Raw genomic sequence first — 25,442 nt, forward strand, 5'->3', positions numbered from 1 at the left:
TATACACATAAAAAGATAAATCAGGAATATCTGTGATTGATTGATTGATTGATATTAATCTGTGTGGGCATACAGCCAACCCGTGGAAGCCAGAATTGTGGCTGGGTTGTAGGGGATCACATGCTTATTTCACTCAATGACATGCTAATTCATTTATAACTTTTGTGTCATGTGTTTTTCTGGATTTTCAGTTGATTTTCTGTTTCTCTCCATAAAAATTAGAGACTGTTCATTTCTTTGTATGTGAGCAAACTTGCAGTTGTTGCCCAAAGTTTTAAGAATGACACAAATATTTGTTTTCACAAAGTTTGCTGCTTCAAATTTTATGATAGCAATTTGCATATACTCCAGAGTGTTATAAAGAGTGATCAGATGAATTGCGAAGTCCTTCTTTGCCATGACAGTGAACTTAATCTCCAAAAAGCCTGCTGAGATCATTTCAATAATCTTGCAGTTAACTCAGGTGAGAGTGTTGACGAGCACAAGGCTGGAGATCATTATGTCATGCTGACTGGTTTAGAATACCAGACTGGAGGTGATGAAAGGAGGATGATGTTTGAAATCATTGTTCTTCCTGTTAACCTTGGTTACCTGCAAAGAAACACAGCCATCATTGCATTGCATAAAAAAGGCTTCACAGGCAAGGATGGTTTTGACCATCAAGACTGCACCGAAATTGAAGGTTTCAGGGCACCCAAGAAAGTCCAACAAGCGCCAGGACGGTCTCCTAAAGATGATTCAGCTGCGGGAGTGCCACCAGTGCAGACCTTGCTCGGGAAAGGTAGCAGGCAGGTGTGAGTGCATCTGCATGCACAGTGAGACAAAGACTTTTGGAAGATGGCCTGGTGTCAAGAAGGGCAGCAAAGAAGCCACTCCTCCCAAATAAAATGTCAGGACAGATTGATATTCTGCAAAAAGTGCAGGAAGTGGACTGCTGAGAACTGGCGTAAAGTCATTTTATCTGATGAAGCCCCTTTCTGATTGTTTGGGGCATCTGGAAAAAGGATTATCTGGAGAGGAAAAGGTGAGCACCACCATCAGTCCTGTCTCATGCCAACAGTAAAACACCCTGAGACCATTCATCTGTGGGGCTGCTTCTTGTCCAAGGGAGTTAGCTCACAATTTGGCCAAATATCACAGCCCTGAATAAAGAATAGAAACAAAACATCCTCTAACAGCAACTTCTTCTAACCATCCAAAAGCAGTTTGGTGAAGAACAATGCCTTATCCAGCATAATGGAGTACCGTGCCATAAGACCAAAGTGATAAGTGACCAAAGTGATTAAGTGGCTTGGGGAACAAAACATTCTGGCAAACTCAAAGCATTGATTATGAAAGAATGGGTTGCCATCAGTCAGGATTTGGCCCAGAAGTTGATTGAAAGCATGCCAGGGCAAACTGCAGAGTTCTTGGAAAAGAAGGGCCAACACTACAAATATTGACTCTTTGCATAAACATATCGATGAAAGCCTTTGAAACTTACATAGTGTTTGTAATTATACTTCAAAACATCACAGAAACAACTGACACAAAGGTATAAAAACACTCAAGCAGCAAACTTTGTGAAAAACTGTGTCATTCTCAAAACGTTTGGCCACTACTGTACAAATTCAGTAGGGGATCAAATAATTATTTCCCACACCGTATACACTGGGTAAGTTTGAGCCATTATTTTTAGTTCAGACTGTTTATAAAAGGGTGAATGTAGCCTTGAGTGAAGTGTTTTTGTCCTCACCATTTAGGTGTTTTTAAAGCAGACATGTTGAGAGTGGATCTAAGAACCCCAGGGACACCACACAAGATACGCTGCCAGCTTCTCTGCTTTATCATCCTTTTTGACTCTAAAAATAACCATAATTTGCAAAATAAACCTCACTTTGCATTAAATATGACTTGAAAGCAGCGATTGAGAACATAAACTCAACAGAAAACTCACAGACTTCTATTTAACTGGACTTTTTTTTGGAAGCAGAAGCCCCCTGCTGGCCATTTAAAGGAATGCAGGTTAAGGCACTTCTGCACTCTCTTACCTTCTTAGACCCAGGATATGACCATCATTTGTATACAGTTAATGCACTTTACACACACATAAAAGCAATGTTTAAAAAAATTAAGGCAGACCTCTGTATTCTTTTTGTGAATGCTATGAGACCTATTTGACCTTCTAGGGGACCCTGATTAGGAATCATTCAGCTACTAATTTATAATGTTACAGATTACAGTTTTTTAAAATGTGAAACTTCTATTTGTAATATTTATTCTTCAGCTTTATTATTTTTACTTTGTGTCGAGTAAACTGTTTCAGTAGTTCTCCCACTTCTGTCTTTTAATAAATTCCTGGATTTGTGGACGGACAAACCCAAAGTAGCCTACCCGCTGTAACCGAGCAGCTCAGCTCCCTTGGATGGAGAGAAATCTCCGCTCAGACCGCTTAAAATCTCATTTTCCTATATGATCTCCGATGATTGAGGAGCGGCAATAACTTCCCCCCCCCCCTCTGTCCCTCTCTCTCTCCTACTCTGGCCCTCCTCCCTGCCTCCTTTCCCCTCCCTCTCTCCCACACGCATTCATAGTCTACAGACCGACAGGCTGGGCGACCCCCCTCCCCCCCTTCCATCATTTTCCCATCCCTTACTCGCTTCCCTACAACAAATATGGCCGCGAAATCTGACGGTGCACCCGTCTCTCTCCGAAACGCAATCCCACCCGAGTGCCCCTCCAGGTTGGACCCACGGCCTCTCCAGCGCCGTCCTACCGAGCAGCGCTACACCCTCTCGGACTGCTGCTGGACACTGTGCGCCCTTCTGGTGTTCTTCGCGGACGGGGCCTCAGACCTGTGGCTGGCCGCGGACTACTACCTAAGGAAGTACTACCCGCAGTTTGTACTGACTCTGGTCTTTGTGATAGTCCCGTCCGTGGTTGTGCAAGTGTTGAGCTTCCGATGGTTCGCCTACGATTTCTCGGAAACCGTGGAGAGCGGCACGGCCGCGGCCGCCGTGGTGGCAGCGTCAGGAGCTGCGGAGCAAGACATCAGCACCAAGGACAGCGGCGAGCGGGGCGCTGGCCGCTCTGCCGCGGCCGGGGTGCTGCCAGGGCCGGGCAACGGGGGAGGAGCCCGGGGGTGCTGCAGAGTCTTCGTCTGGCTCTTCCAAGCTCTCATTCACATCTTTCAGCTGGCACAGGTCTGGAGGTAAGTCAGAATACTCAAAGCGTGATCTGAGCCGAGGGGGGACTACACATTGTGGCTGTATGTGTGTGTGTCTTTCAAAGCCCAGCATCACTCCCTGTAGTTATGAAACCTAATCATTCAGGGAGGACTGAGCACAAAATGCCAGAATATCTTTTTGTATTGTTTGACGTCTTTCACGAGCATGGAAAGGCAGAATTAGACTCCACCCATCCACTCCCCCAAGCCCCCGGCTGGCTTCTAGGTCAATCATTTGTCTGAAAATCACCAACTCATCCACACCAATCGCCTTCAAATGAAGTAAAAATGGGGGGAAACAAGAAGGAAGAAAAATCCTCTTGTCTGTTCAGTAGGAGGAGGGAGCCTGACTGCTCAAGAGGAAGGATAATAGTCATAAATGTCAGGAGAGTTGCTTCACATTTACAGTGATACTTGCCTCTCTATCACTGTTTGGTGTATTTTTAGTTCCTACCTTGAGGCTCTGGCTCTTATGTTTGCAAAATCCATATTCTCAAACCTCCCAACAGTTTTTTTCCTTCGAGCCATGTTCATACCCAAACATGTTTAATTACTGGGCGCTAAAAACAAACCAGTGTACACTCTGGCATTGCTCTCAAATGGATGGCAGTAGGTCTGTAGGTCAGCTACTCAAGCAGTGATGGTGAGTCGGTGCTCAAGCTTGGAGTGCCCTGATAGGCTTTGACAGGTTTGAACTGCTGCCAGCCAGGAGGAGGCATTCATCTAAACTGTAGTAGGTGGACGGTTAGACAAAATTACATTCAAAAACAAGTTGTGTTTTGCAGACATGTCGGGCTGTTGTAGAAAGAAAGATGCAAATCAGTTGTTTGATTTATCCGTAGGCCTGCATAATCTCTGTCCTCTCTCGCTCTCGCTCTTCCTGCCTCTTTAGACAGCCCTATGGGTAATAACATATATTGATTCCTTATTTCCTCCTGGAGACTAGTGTGAGAGAGCGTGTCCTGGATCACATTAAAACATTGTGGCGGCACAGAATTACCGGTAATGCCATTAAAGCTGTGGTGCGTGCCCCGTTCATTGCCGTTCTGCTGCTGCTGCTCTCAGACCAGCGTGTCTGCACATTAAGAGGATTACCGCTGTGTGTTTTACCCTCAGCTGTTAACTCAGGAATGAGCCGTCACTGATACACAATTAGTCAGGTGAACCGGGATCAATTTGGGCCGGCTACCAGAATTGAATGTCAGTGCGCTTGAGATGTGATATGGGCTCGTGTCACACACAGGGCGTGCGATGACACTGTTTGTGTATGTGTGTGTGCGTCCTCTTGTGTGGCTGAGTCTTTGACCCTCATTATTGCACATATGCTCTATTTTCCCAGTCTGTTCCATCCCAAGGCACGCTTTGTGTAGCAGGGACCAGAACAAAAAAAAGGGTTACACAATCTCCCTTGTGGTTCAGTGGGCTTGTTGACATAGGGCTTCTCTGACCCTTCTCCCCGAGGCAATTACTGAGGCGATTATAGCATCAGTCCTCCGTGACAACCACCGGTGTTTTTCCAACATGTAGATGCTCTGTAGCGATAATCGTTTACACTCTGTATATTTGCATAGTGCAAACACATTTGTGCAGAAATATGTGTGCTTTTCACCAGCGTCCTGTTTGGTACCTATACAAGGTCACTGCAGAACGAATGGAGGTGGAACTACATGTCAGCAAAGCTCAAGAGTTCAACAAAGGATTTGCAGCGAGCTCTTTTCTCCCTTCTAACCTTCAGCCTTGAAGGTTGGATTGAGAGCATTTATTTGGATTTCTTTTCTCTCCGCAGCTCCTCGTATTTTACTTTTTTCTTAACTCCTTGGACTTATTTTATTTGAAGAGAGACTGGAGACAAGCTTCACACATACCCCCCTCTGATGTCTGTACTAAAATTATAACCACAGAGCTGCTTAGTTCAGTTTCAGTTTAATCTAAATCCCAGTGGGGCAAGTAACCAGCTTTCTGGCAAGAAGTACTGACGGCTCCCAGAGTTTGGAATAATGAGTTATGACTTGTGAGAGTCTGTGTTTGATGTCCAAAAGTTTTTGAAGCACAGTATTAAAGCCTAATCTCCATTTTCCATCTCACAAAAACTAATGCACTGCTGAAAGTTTCTGAAATATATCTGCCTCTGATACTTAGGTATGTCCACGCCTTGTATTTGGGCGTGCAGAGCCGCTGGCACGGAGACCCAGAGCAGCGTCACTACTATTGGCGCATGATGTTTGAGAGCGCTGATATCAGCATGCTTCGTCTCCTGGAGTCCTTCCTGAAGAGCGCCCCTCAGCTTGTGCTGCAGCTCACCATCATGATCCGGGCCAATCAGGTGCTGCCCCTTCAGGGTAAGTGCCCCCAAAACGACCAATCACCACAGCCATCATGCACATCATCACATCAGTCAGTCATGAGTCTGCAGCCCACACTGTACGCACGCTGTGAGCGATGAGTCACTTGAGCTCGCCTCAATCAGGCTCCCACTGAGATGAGGGAAGTGCATTTTCTTTCTGTGCTACATGGTGAGACAGTTAACTCACAGCCATTTCCATCCCATCTTACTCCTCTTGCCAAATCTCTGTCTCTCTCCCTCCCTCTTCTCCGCTCTCTCCCCAGGGCTTTCAGCTTCTGCCTCACTGATATCCCTCGCCTGGATGATCTCCTCCTACCAGAAAGTCCTGAGGGACTCCCGAGACGATAAGCTACCCATGACCTACAATGCAGTGATAGTTCAGATTCTGTGGCACTTATTTACCATCGGAGCTCGCACGCTGGCCTTTGCCCTCTTTGCCTCCGTGTTCCAGCTTTACTTTGGCATCTTCATCGTGGCCCACTGGTGCATCATGACGTTTTGGATCATTCAAGGCGAAACGGACTTCTGCATGTCCAAATGGGAGGAAATCATCTATAACATGATGGTGGGCATTGTCTATATCTTCTGCTGGTTCAGCGTCAGAGAGGGGCGCACCTGCTGCAGGATGCTCATCTACAGTGTGAGTGTGTTTGTTGAGAATGTGGCGCTCACCACCTTCTGGTACCTGTACCGCAGCACTGGCGAGCGCCAGAGTACCTCAGAATTTTACGCCGTCGCCATGGTGTGCGTGGTGGCCAGCAGCTACGCTCTGGGCACCTTCTTCATGTTTGTGTATTACTGCCTGCTGCACCCTGACGGTGCAGTCTCAGGGTGGGGTTACATAGTGGAGAAGGAGGTGCCCGTGGAGGCTCTGGCCTCGCCAGCCTCCAGCCTCCCTCCTGACCTGGTAAGCAGCCCTCCCAGGACCCTTCAGAGAACTAAAGGGTCAGACAGAGAGCCGGGGCATGGGATAGATGGGGATGTGTTTAAGGTGCGGCCACCTCGGGGAGCTCAGACCCCGGTGCCTCACCTCACACCCAGGACAGAGGGGCCCGTCATCCGGATAGACCTGCCCAGGAAGAAGTACCCCGCCTGGGATGCTCACTTCATTGACCGTCGGCTGCGTAAAACCATCCTGGTGCTCGAGAGTGCTGCCCCCGTTCCACCGAGGATTCAGTACCGCTGCCTGGGCACTCCCAAAGAAGTGATGGAGTATGAAACCACCGTGTAATGCGCCGATGGTGCTGTGACTCAGCCTGTTCCTGTGTGGACATCCTGCCTTAAATAAAAATGGCAGGAGGATGACTCTCACTGAGTGGTCAGTTTTAGCTCCACACTTACTTAATGGCTCTCTGTTCTGGCCACAAACAGCCACAGCAGGGGATGGAGTGTTGTGTGTTTACTTTCTACATGGGGCAAGATTCTGCGATATTGTCTGGTGACGGTGCATATTTTGGTTTCTGTATCATTTCTCAGGTCAGGATGTGTTACAGAAAGATGTGGAAGGTAGAGGGGATCACAGGCAGGGAGAGAAGTGGAGCTGTTATCAGTCAGAGGCAGAAAGTCCTCCTCGGCGAAGGTGCTTCAGCAAATCCTCACCAGGTGGTCGACAACAGAGACAAGCCTTCAACATGCATGATTATTTATGGCAGCTAAAACTCAAACATCACCGAGTGAGTAGGTAGACTCGCACTGCAGTTTTAAACACCATCTTATGTACACGCAGCAGAGGTAGTGGTCTCCCGAATCACACTTTTCCATAGCTATTCACTCATGTTGAAGGAGTCTCTGAAAATGCTGTTTCTAATCCGAAGGGCACATCAAAAGCAACATTTGAGTTGAATGTAAAAACAGTTGAAAATGTGATTATTTGTGACAAGGCTTTGAGCATTTTCATGCTGTTAGTGGGATTGTCATCATTCCTGTGATACTATATTTGGTTTTTTTGTTTGTTTTTTTAAGGTAAGCTATGTGCGTGTTTACAAGCAATCTGTTATTTTGGGGACATGCCATCACTATTATAACAAGACGCACCTTCCTCCAGAATGTGTATGTACTGAACACTGCATTTTACAGGACTCAACAGCTGTATTTTCATACTGCATCCATCTTCCACAACCAAAACAAAACAGGACAGATGATAATTTACATGTAAAATACTGTAAAATGAAGAAGTTGTTGCAGAGGGACAGCACTGTCTGTATTTGTACTGTATTCATATTTTGTTGTCTGAACAGTGTTTAAAAAATAGCTGCAGACTCCAGACTCCTAACAGAATAGCTTTGATATTACTGATGGTACAGGCATGTAGTACTTTTGGTAGCCCTTTATTTTGCCAGTCTGTGATTTCCTAATAATTTCCTCAAAAGCTTTTTAGGACTAATTTTGTAGTTTGGCACAAGCAGATTAACAACATATACAGATATTTTGGGTCTTATGGGGTGTGACATACCCCCTGTTAATTGGGTGTGTGTTGACACATCACTCTAGAGCACAATCCTATTAGGATCTGGAAAATTTGGATGCTGGTGCTCCTCCTAGGGCTGTTTATTGTGTTCCTTGAAAATGAGAAAGGCCATGTTTGGTGCATGGTGCATAGTCTGGTTTGAGGAAATCACTGCTACAGTAGCAGAGATGTGAACAGAGGCAAACAGACTGTTGAAAACATTTACCCCCCAACTCCTTTTGCGCTGTATTGTGAAAGCCTATTGGCCAAGAGTCTCCCAAAGAATTAATTCTGCTGACGACAATCAGAAAGTGATGACAAAGCTTTTTGGTGCCATTCGTGGGCAGCTGAGAATCTTCAACTTCACTTTTATATAAAGAGGAAAGAAAGAGAGCGCTTGGAGAAAACTAAGCAAAATCACACAACTCTTGTAAATTGTGGAAATATTGTACTTGTTACTTAAATCCAGATTCTACTTTGAAAGAAGTCGTTCTCCTTTTGTCTGTAAGGGGCAGATATTTGAAAAAGTGACTTTATTCTTTATTTTATTATCCAGTCCACCCGTTACAGTTTTTTACAGTTTTTTTTAGTATATATAATTCATTCATTCTACGCTGATTATTGTAAACAGTGTTTTCGTATTTGTAGACACATTGCCAACAGTTTTACACGTTTTGTTGACCTCCTGAAGGTTTTGGATGCATTCTTTTAAACAGTCCATGTGGAGACCAAAAGAAGGACTGGGTTTGCAGTCAACTATCACCTGAAGAGGATTTAGCTTTTTAGAAGCTTTTATTTTAAAGTCACCTGCGTAAAACATTGATCAGTGCATGTCACTGAAACTCTTGGCCCAGATATCCCTTTTTTATTACAATTTACGCCAGTGTAATAGCAGTTTACAAATTCACCTAACAAATTAAAGCTTTCCAGTTTGGACCCTTATGGATGCCACAAGCAGGGCATCCAGCATATAGAATCTGCCAAATCAAACATGCGGCGCTACCTCCTGTCATGTCCCCGTGAATAAGGGAGCAGCCGAAAGTAGCACCACCCGAATTTAATAATTGCATGTTTCATCAGTTCGACGCAGTTCATTTTTAACTATAATTAGTGACAAATTACACTGAATTAAAGTCATTTTACATGAATCTTTTGAGGAAATTATTAGAAATTAATGGACTCATAAAATGAAGTTTTACCTTCCTTTCTTTTATCAGGGTTGTTTTTCTATAGAATAGTCATACAGGAGAGATTTTCTGACTTTTGTGTGTGCTAGCGTGTGTGTGTATCTGTGTGTGTGTACGAGCTCACATACCAGCATGTGTATGGGTGTATGTGGGAGAGTCCTGCCGTGTGCATTTAAATTAATTTGAAGCTGTGTCTATGACAGTTTTGTTGTAAACACCGTCCTTTAAGCTCGTTTTTCCCAGATGGCAGAAACAAAAGAGAAAAAAAAGCCCACAGAGCACCTTTACCACGCCTGCTGCAGTCAAAGAAAAAAAAGCCAGAGAGGCTTTGATTATGGTGCTAACTCAATCCATCAACAACAACCACACAATGTACCATAAAATGAGTTTCTTGTGGCAGGAGTTGGGTGGGGCTGTACCTCAAACACAAAAGCTAGAATCTAAAAGCCTTAAGCTGGTCATGCCAGACTGTTGCTGTTCAGAGCAAGAAAAAAAAAGATGGAACAAGAAGGTGGAGATGATTTCATGATGTTGTTGTTGCTAAAATAAAGAGCAGTGTGTTTACCTGACCTTTGCTGTTACTATCTTTTTGCATAGATAGAGGGTGAATGACTGTAATGAGTTGGAACAACAGGCTAGATGTAGGGAAACAAACATTGATTTTAGTCAACTAAAACATCATGATGACAGATAAAATTCTATCCACGTGCATGTTTAAACCTGCAGCATGTCGATAGAGGTTGATATTATCAAGATTTTTTTTCTTTTACATTGATTTTTATACTTCAGTCTTTGAATGAATTCTACTAAGAAAAAAGGTCAATCATCCAGCCAGAATTATGGCAGAAGCAGGTTACAAAAAGTTTTGTTCGATTTGCAACTTCCTAAGAGATATTTGATCAAATGTTAGTGGAGGTGAGTGCATAAATTGAACCTGTATGTTTACTTTTAAGCCTGTTTGGATTCGAGAAAACCTGTTCTAGAGAACACCCAATTCTTGTTTTTTTAAGTCATTATAGATTAAAAAAAAAAACACTTTAAAGAAATCAGCAAAAGCCCCAAATTACCACAAAATTCATGCCCATGATGAGTGTATGCAAACTTCTGACCACAGCTGTAGATAGATACTTCAGAGGCAGATCGACAGATTGTTCTGATTAAATTGAGTCTTAATCCCATCTCTGCAGGGGATCAGTGGATTATCAGTTCTGAACTTGTCAGTACTACCCACATCTCCAAACATCAGCACAACACAATCTGCCCCCTCTTTGGCACGCTGCTCGCAGTGTAATTCCCTTAAATGGTGAAGGAAGGAAAGGACCTATTGATTGCTCCCACTCAGGAGATGGAAAAGCTTTCACACTTCAGTTTCTGTCTCGGAGAAACACTCACTACGAGACTATAAGTGTGGAACCAAAATGCAAATATTGTGCTAACCGTCCCATTAACTGTGATTGCTGCAGTACAATGAGATAACAAGCAGCCGAGCTGTCTTTGATCTCACAATTACAGTCTCACGCTCCCACTGACTTGTTCACAAATGCTAAATAGGTGCTGCTGTAATTTTCTCAAAAGCAAAACAATGGTGTGAAAATATCACTTCAAGATTTATTTCTTCTAATGAGTCACAACTGTAAAATCACAAGCAACCATACGAAGACGAGGAATTTTTTTCACAGCTGTCAACGACATCCTGAGGAAAGCTATCTGGGGTGTGAACAAAATAATGGAAACATTACCACAGACTGTATATAAAAGATAGACATAGCCCACTGGTTTCTCTACTCCCATTTTGAAGTCTTGGCTACTGCTGGGTTTGGTTTTTTGAGTCAGAAGTTACCATATTTGGATGAGAAGGTGGAGTTCTAAAGTGATGACGAGAGCTGATATATCAACTGATATCTGATCTATCATAAATTAAAATTTAAAAAGTAAAGAAGAGACGGCAGAAACACCCTCCAACCATGTTACAAGCGTTAATGTTCAATAGTTTGTCCACCAGAGGGCACTGTGCAACTTGGCGCCATATGTTTAGAACGACAAACACAAGAAACAGCTGATCTGAGCAGAGCATAAATGAGTAATCCACGCCTCGTGACAATAAAGCAAATTATTACATGGTTACCAGTTTTAAATGAAGTGTTAAAATGAACAATTTTCCCACAGCAACGGGGTTTGACTCCACTATAGCCCCTTTTCCATTAGTACCTACTCGCATCAACTCGACACAGTTCACCACAGTTTTCAGGGTTTTCCATTAAGTCATAGTACCTGGTACCAGGTGCCTTTTTAGTACCTGCTTGGCTGGGGTTCCAAGCATACTGAGCAGGTACTAAAATGTGACATCGTCAGACTCCATGCCACCGATTTGCTGGTCAGTAGCGATGAGTCTTGAGAGGATCTCGTTCATGAAAATCAAAACCATCATTTTTGAGGGAACAAGGGAAATGGCTACAAAAAACAAAGCCATGGTCCGCCGAGTCTAACAAAAACCACAGATCGAGCAGCAGGCATATTCTTGCATCAACGTCCTTTGTTGTAGCGTTCATGTCGCATACTAATTATGGTAAATCACAGCAAAAAATCCTGGCACAACTTCACCTGCTTCCAAGGTGCATGGAGAAGATGAAAGAATTAAAAAAGCAGGAACTCCAGCAACACTTGAGAAACAAAGAACAGCTTTAATAATTGACCAACGCGTTTCGGCTTGTGGCCTTCATCAGGGTCATCAGCATACTAATTATGGCACAGGATCCTCTGCAGCATTACTATGACGACAACCACACACACTAGGTGGTACTGGATTGTAATGAAAAACCAGTCGATCTGAGTTGAGTCGTGGCGATCTGTGGCGATACATGGCTGATCTGTGGTGAGTCGATCCAAGTAGGTACTAATGGAAAAGGGGCTTATCGGGCTGGGGCTTTTCTTTGTGACTTTTGCACGTTTTCCCCATGTCACTTATTGTCTCTGGGTACTCCAGCCTTCTCCAGAAAAACTTGCAGTTAGTAGGGTTAGGTTAATTGTCTTTCTGTATTAACTCTGCAACAGACAGTCAACCTGTCCAGGGGTCATCCTTTGACAGCTGGGATAGGCACCCCTGGAACTCTGAATTAGATAAGCATGAAAAAATGGATGGATGAGTGGTCATATTATCTTAGTAAGGACTCATAAATAATTACACGTAACATGTGTTAGGAAAATCTGTTTATTTTTGTGAATCTGGATGGAAAAATATTGACAAATATATCATATGTTAAATCAGAAAATATCGGCACTGGTATCAGTATCAGTCTTCAAAAATCCTGTATTGGGTCACGCTCTAATGCAGACAAAATAATTAAGTAAAAGAATAATGAAATACTTGAATTTTATTCACCAAGAGTGAAACACAAACTTCTTAGATGGTCCGCCCCACACAGGAAATCATAATGTTTGTTAAATAATTCAAACACAAAGGAGAGATCCAGTTAAAAAGTGAGTCCTAGCAGACAGCTCCCAGCTACAGTTACCTGGGTCATCATTCATTCACCCACACATCTTGAGTCATTCCCAGGCCAGATGAGATATGTAATGTCTCCAGTGAGTTCTGGCTTTACCCTGGGATCCCTTCCAGTTGGGTGTGCCTGGAAAAAACCCCAAAGGGAGGCATTCGTTTACCTACCAATCAAAGCAGGACTTTAGGGCTTACTAGCATTCAAGTGGATGAGTTATAAATAACTGTGTGGTTGTTATCAATAGGAAAATTATCCAAAGAGAACAAAAGTGTTTTGTGCAAGGCTGTCAACGTGCTTTTTAATGCTATAAAGTTGGACATTTTAAGATGGCAGTCTTTGGAGACTGATTCACTTTTGGAGTCAGCCTCAAGTTGAACCCTAGAGGAAGTGCAGTTTTTTGGCACTGTTGCATTGGCTTCTTTCAGCTCCAGAGACTGCTGCTTGAACATAACATGTCTAGAAAAAATGTTTGTTTGCTTGTTGATTTTCAGACTTTCTTTTATGATAAAACACCAAAACATTCATAGAGATTGAATGCTCAATAAGAGTGGAAAATTGCTAAATAAATGTCAATAAGTATATTATCAACATTTGTAGATTACATCAACTTGACTGAATGTTTTAAGGAATCGCATGTCCAAAGTACAGCCTAAAGGCCATAAATGGCCTATGGACTCTCAAACTAGACAACAACATAGTAAAAAATAAATAAAACTCCCAAATCAGTAAGATGCAGCGCTATGCCAAACACACAGAAGTAATTGACTGCAAAGTTCTTTAACTCATTTAAACTGCAGTGCATTTCATCAGAGACCTATGCAGTGCTGCATATCCGACAACTAGACAAATTTAAATTAATTTAAATGCAACTTGAGCCTTTAGGTGGATTTGGGGATTCTAATCAGGCCCTTCTTTTTTGCCGGTAATATTATTAATGACATTTGTTACCATGTTTTGATTGAAAAAAAAACACTCACCCACCTTTGATTACATTGAACACATTTAACCCTTGAGCATTCATGAATAGATAAAAATTAAAACTGCATATTTTTTTTCAAGAAAGAAATCATAAACACGGGTAAATAAGGTAAAAAAGAAGAAAAAAAAAGAAAGAAAAAAAAAGAGGATTGTTAGATCAATTCATTAGTTTTTAGACCTTGATGCCCTTGGACTAAAAAAAATATTTATGCATTTTCTGATTTGCTAAGAAAACTGGAAGAACTTTAATCATATATGACTGATTAGTTGTCAAATATAAAAGCCATTGAATATTTCCTTTGTTACTAGCGCCTTTCCCACTATAACATTACAGCCAATCATGTACAAGAAACTAGAATATTTTGGTGATTATATCCAATCCCCTACCAGTATTTACACGATTTAATTTGCATAATCACCCTCAAAGCCAATCAGCAAACAGGGAGGTGGGGCAAATATGTCCTTACCGGTTTCGCTTTGCCTTTTCGTCCAACTGCCACATTTCAAACTAGAATGGCGACCGCTCTCTGCGGTCTACAGTCCACCGGCAGTAAATCAGCAAAGACTCACCAAGACCAGCGCAGGAAAGCGAAGGACTCCCGGCGAAGACAGGCTGCTCTTCTGTTTCTCAGTAATATCTCACTCGACGGACGACCCCAGTGTCAACCTAGCGATGAAAATGCCGACCAGAAAGCCGCTGAGGAGCCCCGACCCAGGGACAGAGACTGCGGTGCCGCTGTTGTGCCCCAGCCTTCGGATAGTCAAGGACCGGTCGCCCAGGTGACAGACCTCGCCGCAAGCGGTAGTGGCTCATCCTCCAGTTTCCCAGGGGTGGTCGGTCCGGGTGGACCTTCTTTGGTAATGTCCGGGCCAGGTGCTGTTGGAGCCAACGAGGTATTTTTGGATAGTGCCAGTGCGGCCGAGACGCTAACCCCAGACACTCCTCTTTCTCCCGTCCCGACCGGACACCCGCACTGCTCCCGTGTCAAGTCAACGCCCGCCGCGCTCAGCCCCGTCGGTCCCGGTAATTCTCTGGATTCACGGCAGAGGTGAGCACATTAGTGATTTATGTGTCAAAAAACGGTACTTTGGGCCTTTTAACGGGGCTACTGACTTCCGTAAGAGACTGCACCAGCAGGTATCTTCAGGGGAAGTCACTTTGATTTTAATGGGTTCCAGCATTTTCGGTAGTATTAGCTATCAGTAGGTCTAAATGTTAAACACGAGCTCTTAAATCAGGGTTATGTCCCTGTAATCTGGTCAAAACTGCTCATTTGTGTCCTGAATTAAAACGATAATGTAACATGTTCTGTATTTATGTCAGAAGTTGGGGAATTCCTTTGTTACGCCAGACAAAAACAATCAACACAACATATGACATGACAAAACAGAAGCTGAAAGTAAAATAAAGGAGCCCATTATTTTTTAAATGTATATGTATATAAAATATAATAATAGAAGTGTGAATATAATATAATCATAATCGCAACAGAAGTCTGCATTAGAAGCTATATGTAATACAAAGAGGAACAGAATAAGTAAAAGTCTAAAAGTAATTTTTTAATAATTTCAATTAAACAAATAACGTGAAATAGCTCAGTACATGAAATAAAGCACATTTGTTATCACTCTCTGGTGAAAATACTCCAAATAATTCGGCTTTACCTCCAAACCTGTAAGGCAAAGAGATTTGTGATTACAGTGAAAGTCCTAACACGTGCACGGTCTTTGTTTGGGTAATGTTGTGAAAGCATTATTAATTAAAGTGGTGTTTTAATCAGGCTGAGGAATGTCTCTGGCTCTCCGGGACCCAAAGTGCCAAAGAAAGTCCACTTCATCAAGAGTATGAGGCAGTACGATACACGAGGATCCAGGTGAGTCTCCGAGCAGTGTTTGTACACACATTTCCACCCAGATTTTAGCAGAGGAATGTAAAAAAAAAAATACAGAAAAATCTGGCTGTTGAATTTTTAAATAGGCCTTAAATATAGCAGTGTTGTACTCCTCTGTAATAAGCTGCTTATCTGGTGCACAGGCTGCAGAGGAATAACAGGGATACAGCTGCAGAGTTGCGATTGCTACAGTGAATTTAATCACCCCTGGAAGCTTAGCAAAAGCCAAAAGAGGCGCAGTGTGGAAATTTAACACCCCATTGCACCAACAGTAAGGTAACCCAGAGGGGGCCAGGGCTGAAATGCCACACTGCTGGCAGCTGGTTGACCACAACAGCAAAAGAAATATTCTATCTGTAAACTTTGGCACAAACATGTCAAATAATAATTTTTTTAATCGATTATCTTACTCCCCATTTGCCATCCAACATCCACTGTCTACTTCATATCCATCCCCACATGCATATATATGTGTGTTCAGTGTTTTCTGCTGGTGCGTGCAAACCAATGACAATCCCAAACTGTCCCACAGGTTTGGCTTTCTGTTTCTGTTTGAGGCAGCCACACATTGCGTGTTACTTCCTGAGCTGAAGGGAAGCTCTCATTTAGAGTTTATACCATAAGGTAATTAGCACTAATAGAAGTCAGTGTTGTAATACTGTCCCCCCACAAGAGATTTGGTATCTCTCCGAGGGTCAGCCGGGCTGCGTGTTTACAGCTGAGTGTTGGCAGTGGCTGCTGACTGTATGTTATTGATGTCTTTTTTTGTGGAGAGCTGTTTTTAGTACGTACTGGTTGTGGTGCTGCTGAGTAGATCAGTCTGTTTGTCCGCATTTCTGTCAGCACACAGGAGTCCTTGTGAGTGTTTACTGTGTTTGCTGGTTGCCTGTTCCTGGTTTGAATGAATCTCGCTCTAGTTTCAGCCTCTTGTGTATTACCAATACATTCGAGTTGCACAGAGGTTTATGCACTATATATAAGAAGAAACACAGAATCAGCTAATCCGAGCTACAAGCCCCAAAATACATAGAAGTTGGTCAAAATGGCACTTTTTAGGTCGCCTTCATTTTTCTGCAACTCTCATATTGTACCAGAGATGGTTGAAAAACACATTTAAGGTCTGTTAAAGTTTGAGCGTCGATATCTTGGGATATTATAATGTCAAGAGCAGAACTGCACTAGTTATATGTATAAATATAAAGATTTGTGTAAAGTAGAATAACAAAAACAAGCAGTGTGTTGGATGTTTTATCTGTTTTCTCATATTTCACTGGAGAAAACTTTAGAAACTGTTTTTAGGGTGAACTATCAAAGGTCAAATCATCATGCGGGAAAGGTGGCAGCTGAAAATCATTCCACTGAAAATCAATCAGTGGCTCCCACCTGACTCCCTCATAACCAGCTGTAAAATAGAAAAAAAATCACCTTCATACTTTGAAAATATTCAGAGTTATGGACTCGCAAAGTATATAAGTGTGGGTCTATTAGCCAAAAGCTTAGGCTTCAGACTACTAATACATATTTCAGTCATTTTTTTCCCCAATGCTGGTTCTATGTGATGTCACTGAGAGCAGATATCTCTCTACTCACATGGATCTGGCCTTTCAAACACTCTCATTTACAAGGGGCAACCATTCAGAAGAATGCTGTCTCACAGGGAGCTAAATCAGCTTGTTTCAGTAAGATAAATAAGGATTATTTTGAACTGTGAATCACACAAAGCGCTCTAGTAGGGCCCAAGAAAAAAATATGGAACTAGAAATGAGCAGAACACGTCCTCTTTAAAATATTAATTGAATATTTGCAGAGTTGATGTTATTAAAGCAAAGAAAACGCTCACAGTATTGGCATATTTGTGGTTTATATGCCCTGAAAAAACGGTCTGTGATCCAGATTTTATGAATACCTCTGTGACTTGAATGTAATGGTTCCCTCCTCCTGCTTTAGGTTGTTGTTGAGAGCTGTGTAGCTTTAGTACTGATAAGCACAGAAGCGGCTGTGTGACTGATTTCGCCGTCGCTGCAGCTGATGAGTGTTCGTGTAGCTGCAGAGTAGTGGTGACTGTAGCTGTTGCTTGTAGACTGACACACCATCTGTTTTGTCTGCCTGTACTTGCTGTGTCCTGCAGGATCATGCTGATTTGTGCCAAGCGGTCGCTATACGCTGCTTTCTCAGTGCTGCCCTATGGAGAGAGTTCAAATATCAGGTACAAAGAAAGCACCATCCCAAGCAGAGAGCACCCACCCTTCACTTTTATGTTTCCATCCTCCTCCTGTTTGATCCATATCATTCTCAAAAGGGCAGCGAGTGTGCAGGAGTGGGTGGAACTGTCACATAAATGTGTCTTTTCGTGAACAGTGACCCTAAGCTGGAGGCTCAGAGGCAAAGACTCTCCTCGGTGGTGGCTGCTGATCTGCTTCCTTCTCTGGAAGGTGTGGAGATGGGTGCCTGTGGAAAGGTGAGTGCCAGCCTGATGTACTGCAATACCTACAGTATACACACGATTGAAGCTCTGCTTGTGCTGTGACTCATACTCATCTGAGACTAGCACACTGTAACTTGCCACTGAAGACTTGAGCACTATATTAAAAACATTCCAGACATTCAGTAGATCACTAGATCAGAGGTGGACACATTTTTATTTTCCAAAACACTTTATTAACTACGATGAAGTCATTAAGATAACAACTAAATTATGTTAAACTCCATTAAAACTGGTAGACATATCAGGTTATTTTTTCTGGGTCAAAGTGTTTCCTGCACATAAAGAATTTTGGACTTCTCCCAAAGGACAGTAACTAAGGCTGTGATAAAAATATTTTTACCATTGCTTTCATGCTTTAGTATAATTTACTCAACCATTTACTCACTTTTGTTCTCTGTTTGATAGATTTCTGTTAAATAAACAGCATTTTTTGCCTCCATATGGAAAAAAGGGCTGCAACTTTGTGTTTTAATCTGTAGATTTTACCTGACTCAAAATGAGCTTATAGTGGATAGCAATAAACATGCACTGTGCTTATATGCACAGTGCATGTTTATTGCTATTTTTGGATATTTGATAAACATAAAATCTGTTTTATGCTCGAGTAAATGAGCGCTCTAGCTTGTTAAACCTGAATAAATAGCAGGTCAGAGTCATTACAGTCAGTTGCCTCGAGATTCATGAACATAGTGCTGCCTTTTATTGATTTTTAATTTATTTATGTATTTTTGGGACTGGGGTGGACGTCGGGGACCAAACTGTGATGATTTGCAGGCAGCTTCTGTCCTTCAAGCTGTATTTTGTTCATCTGTGCAGTATATTCAGAGTTTGTAAAAAACTGGATCGCACTTTTTGGGGGGGAATTGGACGAGCAGATTGTTGTTTGGTTTCTTTGTGTTTGTTTTTATTGTAACTAAATATACTGATGAAAAGGTAAATACTTGACTGACTGTCTCATTATTCCTCAGACGGTGTCCTATGCTCAGTTTCTTTATCCGACCAATGCCTTGGTGAGACAAAAGAGCGCTGGCGGCAGCAGCGGTGGTCCACCAGATAACTGCACAGCCCAGACCCCTCAGTCACGTTTCCGAGGCAACGGGCAGAAGGGCGTCACCCCTGCTCGTCTGAACAACAGCGTGGCACAGGACCCATGTATGAAGCTTACAGATGTGTGCCTGCATCTTGATCCTAACTGACCGGAGCCGTAATTATTCACTCGTTTGTGTGTGTGTGTGTGTTTGATTTCAGATGTGGAGGAGGTGGCGGAATATGACCCCAACCTGCTCAGTGACCCTCAGTGGCCCTGCGGGAGACACAAGCGTGTTCTCATATTTGCATCATACGTGGTGAGCGGGGCTGCAGCTCTTACTTTCATTATCAGCTAGTCAGGGAGTTATTTATCAGATTACAGCAGAGGAAACCAAGCAAAACAAAAAGAAACTCTGGGGTTTTTTTTCTCATCTTACCAGCTAACTTATAAACACTGAAACACAGGTTTATAATAGAGGTGGTGTTCGTTCATCATCAGTTCGTCTGCGGTGTTGTTTTTGCCATCAAAACTCGACCAATTTTAACTGAGGAAATGGCATCCATGTTTCATTCACATTTTCTGTTTTATACCAGACCTCAGTGCAACCCACCAGTTCATCCACTCTGAAATAAGGCATTTACCACCCCTCCTGCTTCCCTTTAAGCCATCTTCATTCTCATTGGCTGTCCTTCCTCTGATGGGTGGGCCAGAGGTGTTAATATTGGAAATCTATGGAGAATTCTCTCCAAACTTGGCTGTAGGAGTCCCAGGAGGAAAGAAACGCTTATAAAAACTTTTTAAGTGTTTCTTTTTTTAATCAGCTTAGACCTGTGATAGTTATAATTGCATTTTTTATGTCCCTATCCCCACTGAAATTATAGGAAGTTTAGATAATGCTTAAAAGTAAGTTCCCAGAGGAGTTCCAAGATGGATAAAATGGCCTTGGTGTGGCTTCTGTGCTCACAGCCTGAGCAGGTGCCTGAGATGAGCAAACTAGAGATATTCTCTCCCTTTGACATCATATAAAAAACCTTTTGAGCATATGCCGCCTTGTTCAATTAAATCATCTGCAGCTTGTGACAGAAACTAAAAGGTCCAAAATCTAAAGATGTTCAGTTGATTACCTCATAGCAGTTACAAACGAGAGCAAATGCTGACTGGAGCTGAGGCTGTTAAATGTTTAACTCTGTATCTGTATTGTTTTCCACAAATGCAATACAAAAGACTGGAGACAGGGAAAGTAACGGTGGAGCAAACACAGAATGACAACACAGAAAAGTAAATGTTTGTGTGCGCGTTTGTTTTTATGACTTAATCCAAAACTCCCAGATGTCTGCAGAAGCCTCCAAAAGCATTTCTTACTTAAAAAAGCATCAGAGGATATAAAAAAATCCAAAATATTTTCCCTCGTGTTTTTGTATCAGATTCCAGGCTGCCACAAGTCGTTTCACACCCACAAACTTGAAATGGGATTATTGCAGCAGTGGATTGTGTTTGCAGGAAGCTGCTCAATATGTTTTTGTGCAGTTTCATTCAGCACCGCCACACCCAGAACAAACACTGTACATGCTGCTAGCTATAGAAGCTAACCCACATGTTAGTTTCTAACAAGAGATGACTTCTGCAAATAGCTACATAAATAAACTTGGATCCAGGTGGGGCTCAGTTGTTGAATTTGTTATTAATCTTTGCTGGAAAGTAATGAAAAATATATACAATGAGAAATGATTCAAGGCACGGCTGTTCCTCTCTTTTTGTCCATGACGCTGTGGGCTGTGATTTTACACGATGTTACATATTTAAAAAAAAAAAAAAAAAAAAAAAAGTCATGTCTGGGAAAAAAACCTCTGATGTTTTAATAGAGTTAATGTATTCAATGAAAGCATGCAAAACTCTACCTTCATAATATAGTTACAGTATTACAGACCCTCAGATTAGACACAGAATGTTGAGATTTGGCATTTTTTTTTATTTACCTTTTTTTTAAAGTATATTTGAGCCCCATGACTTCATAAGTACAGTAGATATCTACACGAAAAATTTCAAAGCAGAAAAAAACCAATCATGTTGTAATTTTGTCTAATTATACCGACACAGAGGGAATCAGCTGATTTTCATTTTATTCTGTTTTTTTAATTGAATGACCCACATTTAATTTTATATATAAGGGCAGATGTTATACTGACAGGACTGCACAGATTCATGTGAAAGCTTTTTTTTTTCATGTGACTGGAGGCATGATGATAAACACACACAGGTCATAAATAAACCCCATCCTTTCATTGTAGTCTCTAAAGTAGCTTGGCTGCTGGAAGTTTAATATGACGGTAAATGTATGACAGACAGTCAAAAAAAGCACAACAGGGCTTCTTTGATAGTCTTAAAATGAGCTTGTTGAGTCTTACAGAAGCTCAAAGTGTAGATGACTGTGATGGAAAAGCTCACGTCCTCTCACTCTCTGCTCTGTTATGTGTCCTCAGGCTTACAGTAACCATGTCTTCTACAGCGGGTGTGTGCTTTTCTAAATGTGTTCTCTATGACAGAGTTTCCCTGGTTCTTTGTCTCACCCCGTCTGTCCTCCTTTGTTTCAGAAATCAGGACAGGCCAGTTTCATTTGCCTTGTAAATTGTTGTAAAGCAGTTCTGCAGTCATGTTGAAGAGTAAATAAACCCTTTATCTCCAGTCCACATGATTTTATTGTTCCTCAGCTGACTGCGTCACTCGTCTCTGACCTCCAGCATGAGTGTGCTGGTGAAGCAGTCCTTATCGACACGAGCAAAGCTGAAACGCTTTACTGCGGCTGTGATTCCCAGCAGTTCCGTATTGACATGGCGGTTTTGTTTTTCCATCTCTGCAGACGACGATCATTGAATACGTGAAACCATCTGACCTGAAGAAGGACATGAATGAGACTTTCAAGGAGAAGTTTCCGCACATTAAACTGACACTGAGCAAGATAAGAAGGTGCAGATTTCTCACATTCCTCTCTGATTTTCAGAGTTTGAGCCTTTTAAAGATTCGGCCTCGGTCTGTAATCTGGTTCAGCGTGTACACACAATACTGATTAGTCACTGTGACTTCTCACCTCCTCTAGCCTGAAGAGAGAGATGAGGGCCGTGAGCGAGGAGTGCGGCCTCCAGCCGGTGACCATAGCGATGGCTTTTGTTTACTTTGAGAAGCTGGTGCTGCAGGGACGCCTCAACAAGCAGAACAGGAAGCTGGTGGCGGCGGCGTGCGTGCTGCTGGCTGCAAAGATCAGCAGCGATCTGAGAAAGCCAGAAGTTAAACAGCTGATTGATGTGAGTAAAGTTTCCACTCAGAAAACAAAACAGGATGTGTTTAAATGTAACTACCTACCTTTCTCTTCGCACTCATACGAGAGCAGTAACTGATGGACTAGTGTGCAGTTTAATGCTAAAACCAGACTTTAACTGACCCACAGTAATATAATGCAGTGTATTCTTCAGGGGCAACAGTTGGGAGAAACAGAACAGTTTTTTACAATTATATAAACTCAGCTCTGCAGAACATCTGCAGTCTCAAAAAAGACTAAAACGTGTAGATTTTCTTTCAGTTAGTTTTTCTAAACTCTTAATTTTTATTTGAGCTAACTAAAATGTTTTATAATAGCGAGTTTTAAGTCAACTGTAATAATCGTGGTCTGCATACTGGCAGCTTTCAGTTTAACTTTTTATTAATGTAAGCTAGCCTGTGGATAGGAGCAGCTGAAAACATCAGTGTAATGACTTTTATTGTCATTTTTAACTGTAAGAAGAAACTAATTATTAGTGAAGGTTCAGTTCACCACATTTACTTCACAGGTGGTGAACGGGCCTGCAGGTCCAGTCAGCTTGACCCAAGAACTTTTTCACTGGTTTGGTGTAATAACAGGCATGTAGTGCCATTAAACTAAAAAAAATGAAGAAACGTGCACTGCTCTCAAAAAAAAAAAAAAACACATTTTAAAACCTTATTCGGTGTAAAGTCGGCAAACTAAGTCTCGACTGTGGAGGCAGAATTGTTGAAATAACTTTAGGTTTAACCCAGTTCTCAGTGTTACATGTTTGGCTCATGTCTTACTGTTATTCCCAAGATCAGTACGTACAAAATCTACGCCTACCAACCAAAAAGTTCTTTGGAAAATGGTGTCACCTTTCATGGAAGATCAGACCTCAGTTCAAACATAGGAGGGTCTAAAAAAACAGTCTCATTTTTCCTGTTAGCAGAGGGTCATTTTAAAACACTTTTATCTTTCTGTGAACCTCGATACTATGAAATAGGGCAACTAAATCTTGCACTTACTGACCTTTTATTTGAATTTTTCAAGGAGGCTAGTTTGAATCCTGTCTTTCTATTTGATCTGAGAGAACAGTGCTGAAACTGTTTTAGTTGCACTGTTTTAGGAACGCATCACTGTGTCGATGCTTATAAAATATGCATCCAACAGGAGGAAAAGTGAGGAATAAATCTGTTTTTTGATTGATGCTCAACAGAAAGAGATCTAAAGCTGTGCACTGAGGTCCACAAACTGTTTGTTAGAGATCTGATTGGTCAGTAATTGGTGGTTTCTTACATGCTGAGCTCTTATGTTGAACAAAATATGCTCCGGATCAGGTTAGGTCTGCAGCATAAGTTACCATGACAATGAACCACCTTCATAACACTAAAGAAAACTCAGGGTTGAACCTGAAGTTAGCTTAATAATATGGAGTCCTGCTTCATGGTGCAAGTCTATTTAATAACAAAAAAAAAAAAAAAAAGAAAGAAAAAGATATCACAGATCATTTAACCTCCCAAGACCCGAATTCTTCCATGGCATGCATTTTTAATTTCTCTTTTATATTTGGGCTGATTGGCACCTGATGAATGTAAAAACAAAGAATTACCAGATTTTTTTTTTTTTTTTTTTTTTTTTTTTTTTTTTTTACCTAATTTTTGTTCCTGAGAAAAATGAGATCCACATCCAGGATATTTGTTTAAAATTTCAATAGAACAGTGGAGGTATAATGTCCTCGTAAGTGGATATCAGGCCCTTGTAGAGCAAAATGTAGTATTTTGGTCTAGACAACCCAAAATGTGATGTCCACATATGTGGACGTCAGGTCCTAGGAGGTCCTAGGAGGTTAAGTCAACTGTTGGCATGGAAAAAGCAACAGGACAAATCATCATCACCACCTGTTTCTTCCTCTGTTTTTTCTCTCCGTGGACGAGCAGAAGCTGGAGGAGCGTTTCCGCATAAACAGACGCGAGCTGATTCCTCTGGAGTTCCCGGTACTGGTTGCCTTGGAGATGGGACTATACCTCCCCGAGAGCAAGGTCATGCCGCACTACCGAAGGCTGGTACAGCAAGGTTAGACCGGACGTGGCGGAGTAGGACGTGCACACGTGCGGCGTGTCGACCAGTTTATAAGCTGTAGTGTTTGAAATAAATACTTGTGGTACTATTTATTGTCACTGTACATTAACTAGGTTACACTCAGACTTGATGGCATGCGTTTCTCTCCCTGAATGTCTTTTTGTAGGTGTGACGTTCTCATGTTGATCCAGTCATGAGCTCTATGTTAGAGATGTTCGCTGAGCACATTAATGGTGCTTTTATTTTGGTTTCTCGTGGGTTTTTAGGATGCCACCCTGTTTTAACGTCAATTTAAAGGTACGCTGTAATGTGTGTGTGTGTGTGTGTGTTTGTAAACAAGAAAAAAACTCCTCATGTGCACCTTTGTTACTATACAGCCTGTATAGTATTTATTGTAAAAGACATACTGCTGATTTCTTTTTTCTTTTCTTTTGTAAATGCCTTGTAAACCCACTGTGACGCTGAAGCATTTTTATCAATGAGCCTGAAACATGACACTGTAGATCGTAAGTGGGAAACATCTTTTCGGGGGGAAGTGGCCTTTAATTTGTTTACGTCCATTCGATATTTGTACTGTATGTCTCACAATTATCCAGTCAAACTCTCGTATTTACCGTGAATAGTAAGAAAACATCAGACTCCTGTGGCAGCTCTGTGTTCTGACTTTGGTGTTGGTCGTGCTTGTATCCAGTATTTCCACTGTGCTGTGGTGTCACATGCAGAGAAACAGGATGATGGAAGTTTCTTATTTATAGTAAACATTTTTTTTCCTCTTGTTGTTTTTGTTTCGTGTCATTACCCAGGGATATGTTTTGTAAAATGCACTGGTTAGTTATCTTTTAATTCTCAGGAATTCTTACTTTTTCTTTTATGGTGCAGTCACACTATGGAAAAAGGGTTGGAACAAACTATGTAAAATGACCTTGAGAACGTTGCGTCAAAGACATTTTTCAGGCTTGCAGCCACTCAGTTTCCATCTTCAAAGAAACTTTGAGTTGCAAGCAGTCTGTTAGCAAATGAAT

The 25,442-nt window shown here is 41.9% G+C and overlaps 2 protein-coding genes across 3 annotated transcripts; both read left to right on the forward strand.

Annotated features, from left to right (window-relative positions):
- The first annotated feature begins 2,634 nt into the window (after positions 1-2,634).
- Positions 2,635-9,727, forward strand: xkr5l (XK related 5-like). Of its 2 annotated transcripts, XR_005609532.1 has the most exons (4): positions 2,635-3,190; positions 5,345-5,544; positions 5,813-6,867; positions 7,026-9,727. XR_005609532.1 is itself a non-coding variant. In XM_031735849.2 (3 exons), exons 1-3 carry the CDS (start codon positions 2,655-2,657, stop codon positions 6,778-6,780), a joined length of 1,704 nt encoding a protein of 567 aa, XP_031591709.1. In that variant the 5' UTR covers positions 2,635-2,654; the 3' UTR covers positions 6,781-9,727. The 2 variants fall into 2 exon arrangements, 1 of the variants encoding a protein (XP_031591709.1); XM_031735849.2 differs by having other exon boundaries at positions 5,813-9,727.
- Positions 9,728-14,090: 4,363 nt separating this feature from the next.
- LOC116317194 (CDK5 and ABL1 enzyme substrate 2-like) lies at positions 14,091-25,195 on the forward strand. The gene is made up of 9 exons (XM_031735886.2): positions 14,091-14,706; positions 15,439-15,531; positions 17,678-17,755; positions 17,908-18,007; positions 19,003-19,186; positions 19,283-19,380; positions 21,922-22,028; positions 22,159-22,363; positions 24,279-25,195. The coding sequence occupies exons 1-9, from the start codon at positions 14,171-14,173 to the stop codon at positions 24,417-24,419; spliced, it is 1,542 nt and encodes a 513-aa protein (XP_031591746.1). The 5' UTR covers positions 14,091-14,170; the 3' UTR covers positions 24,420-25,195.
- Positions 25,196-25,442: the final 247 nt, after the last annotated feature.

Source organism: Oreochromis aureus, linkage group 20 (genome assembly GCF_013358895.1).
Source record: "Oreochromis aureus strain Israel breed Guangdong linkage group 20, ZZ_aureus, whole genome shotgun sequence".
Taxonomy (NCBI): domain Eukaryota; kingdom Metazoa; phylum Chordata; class Actinopteri; order Cichliformes; family Cichlidae; genus Oreochromis; species Oreochromis aureus.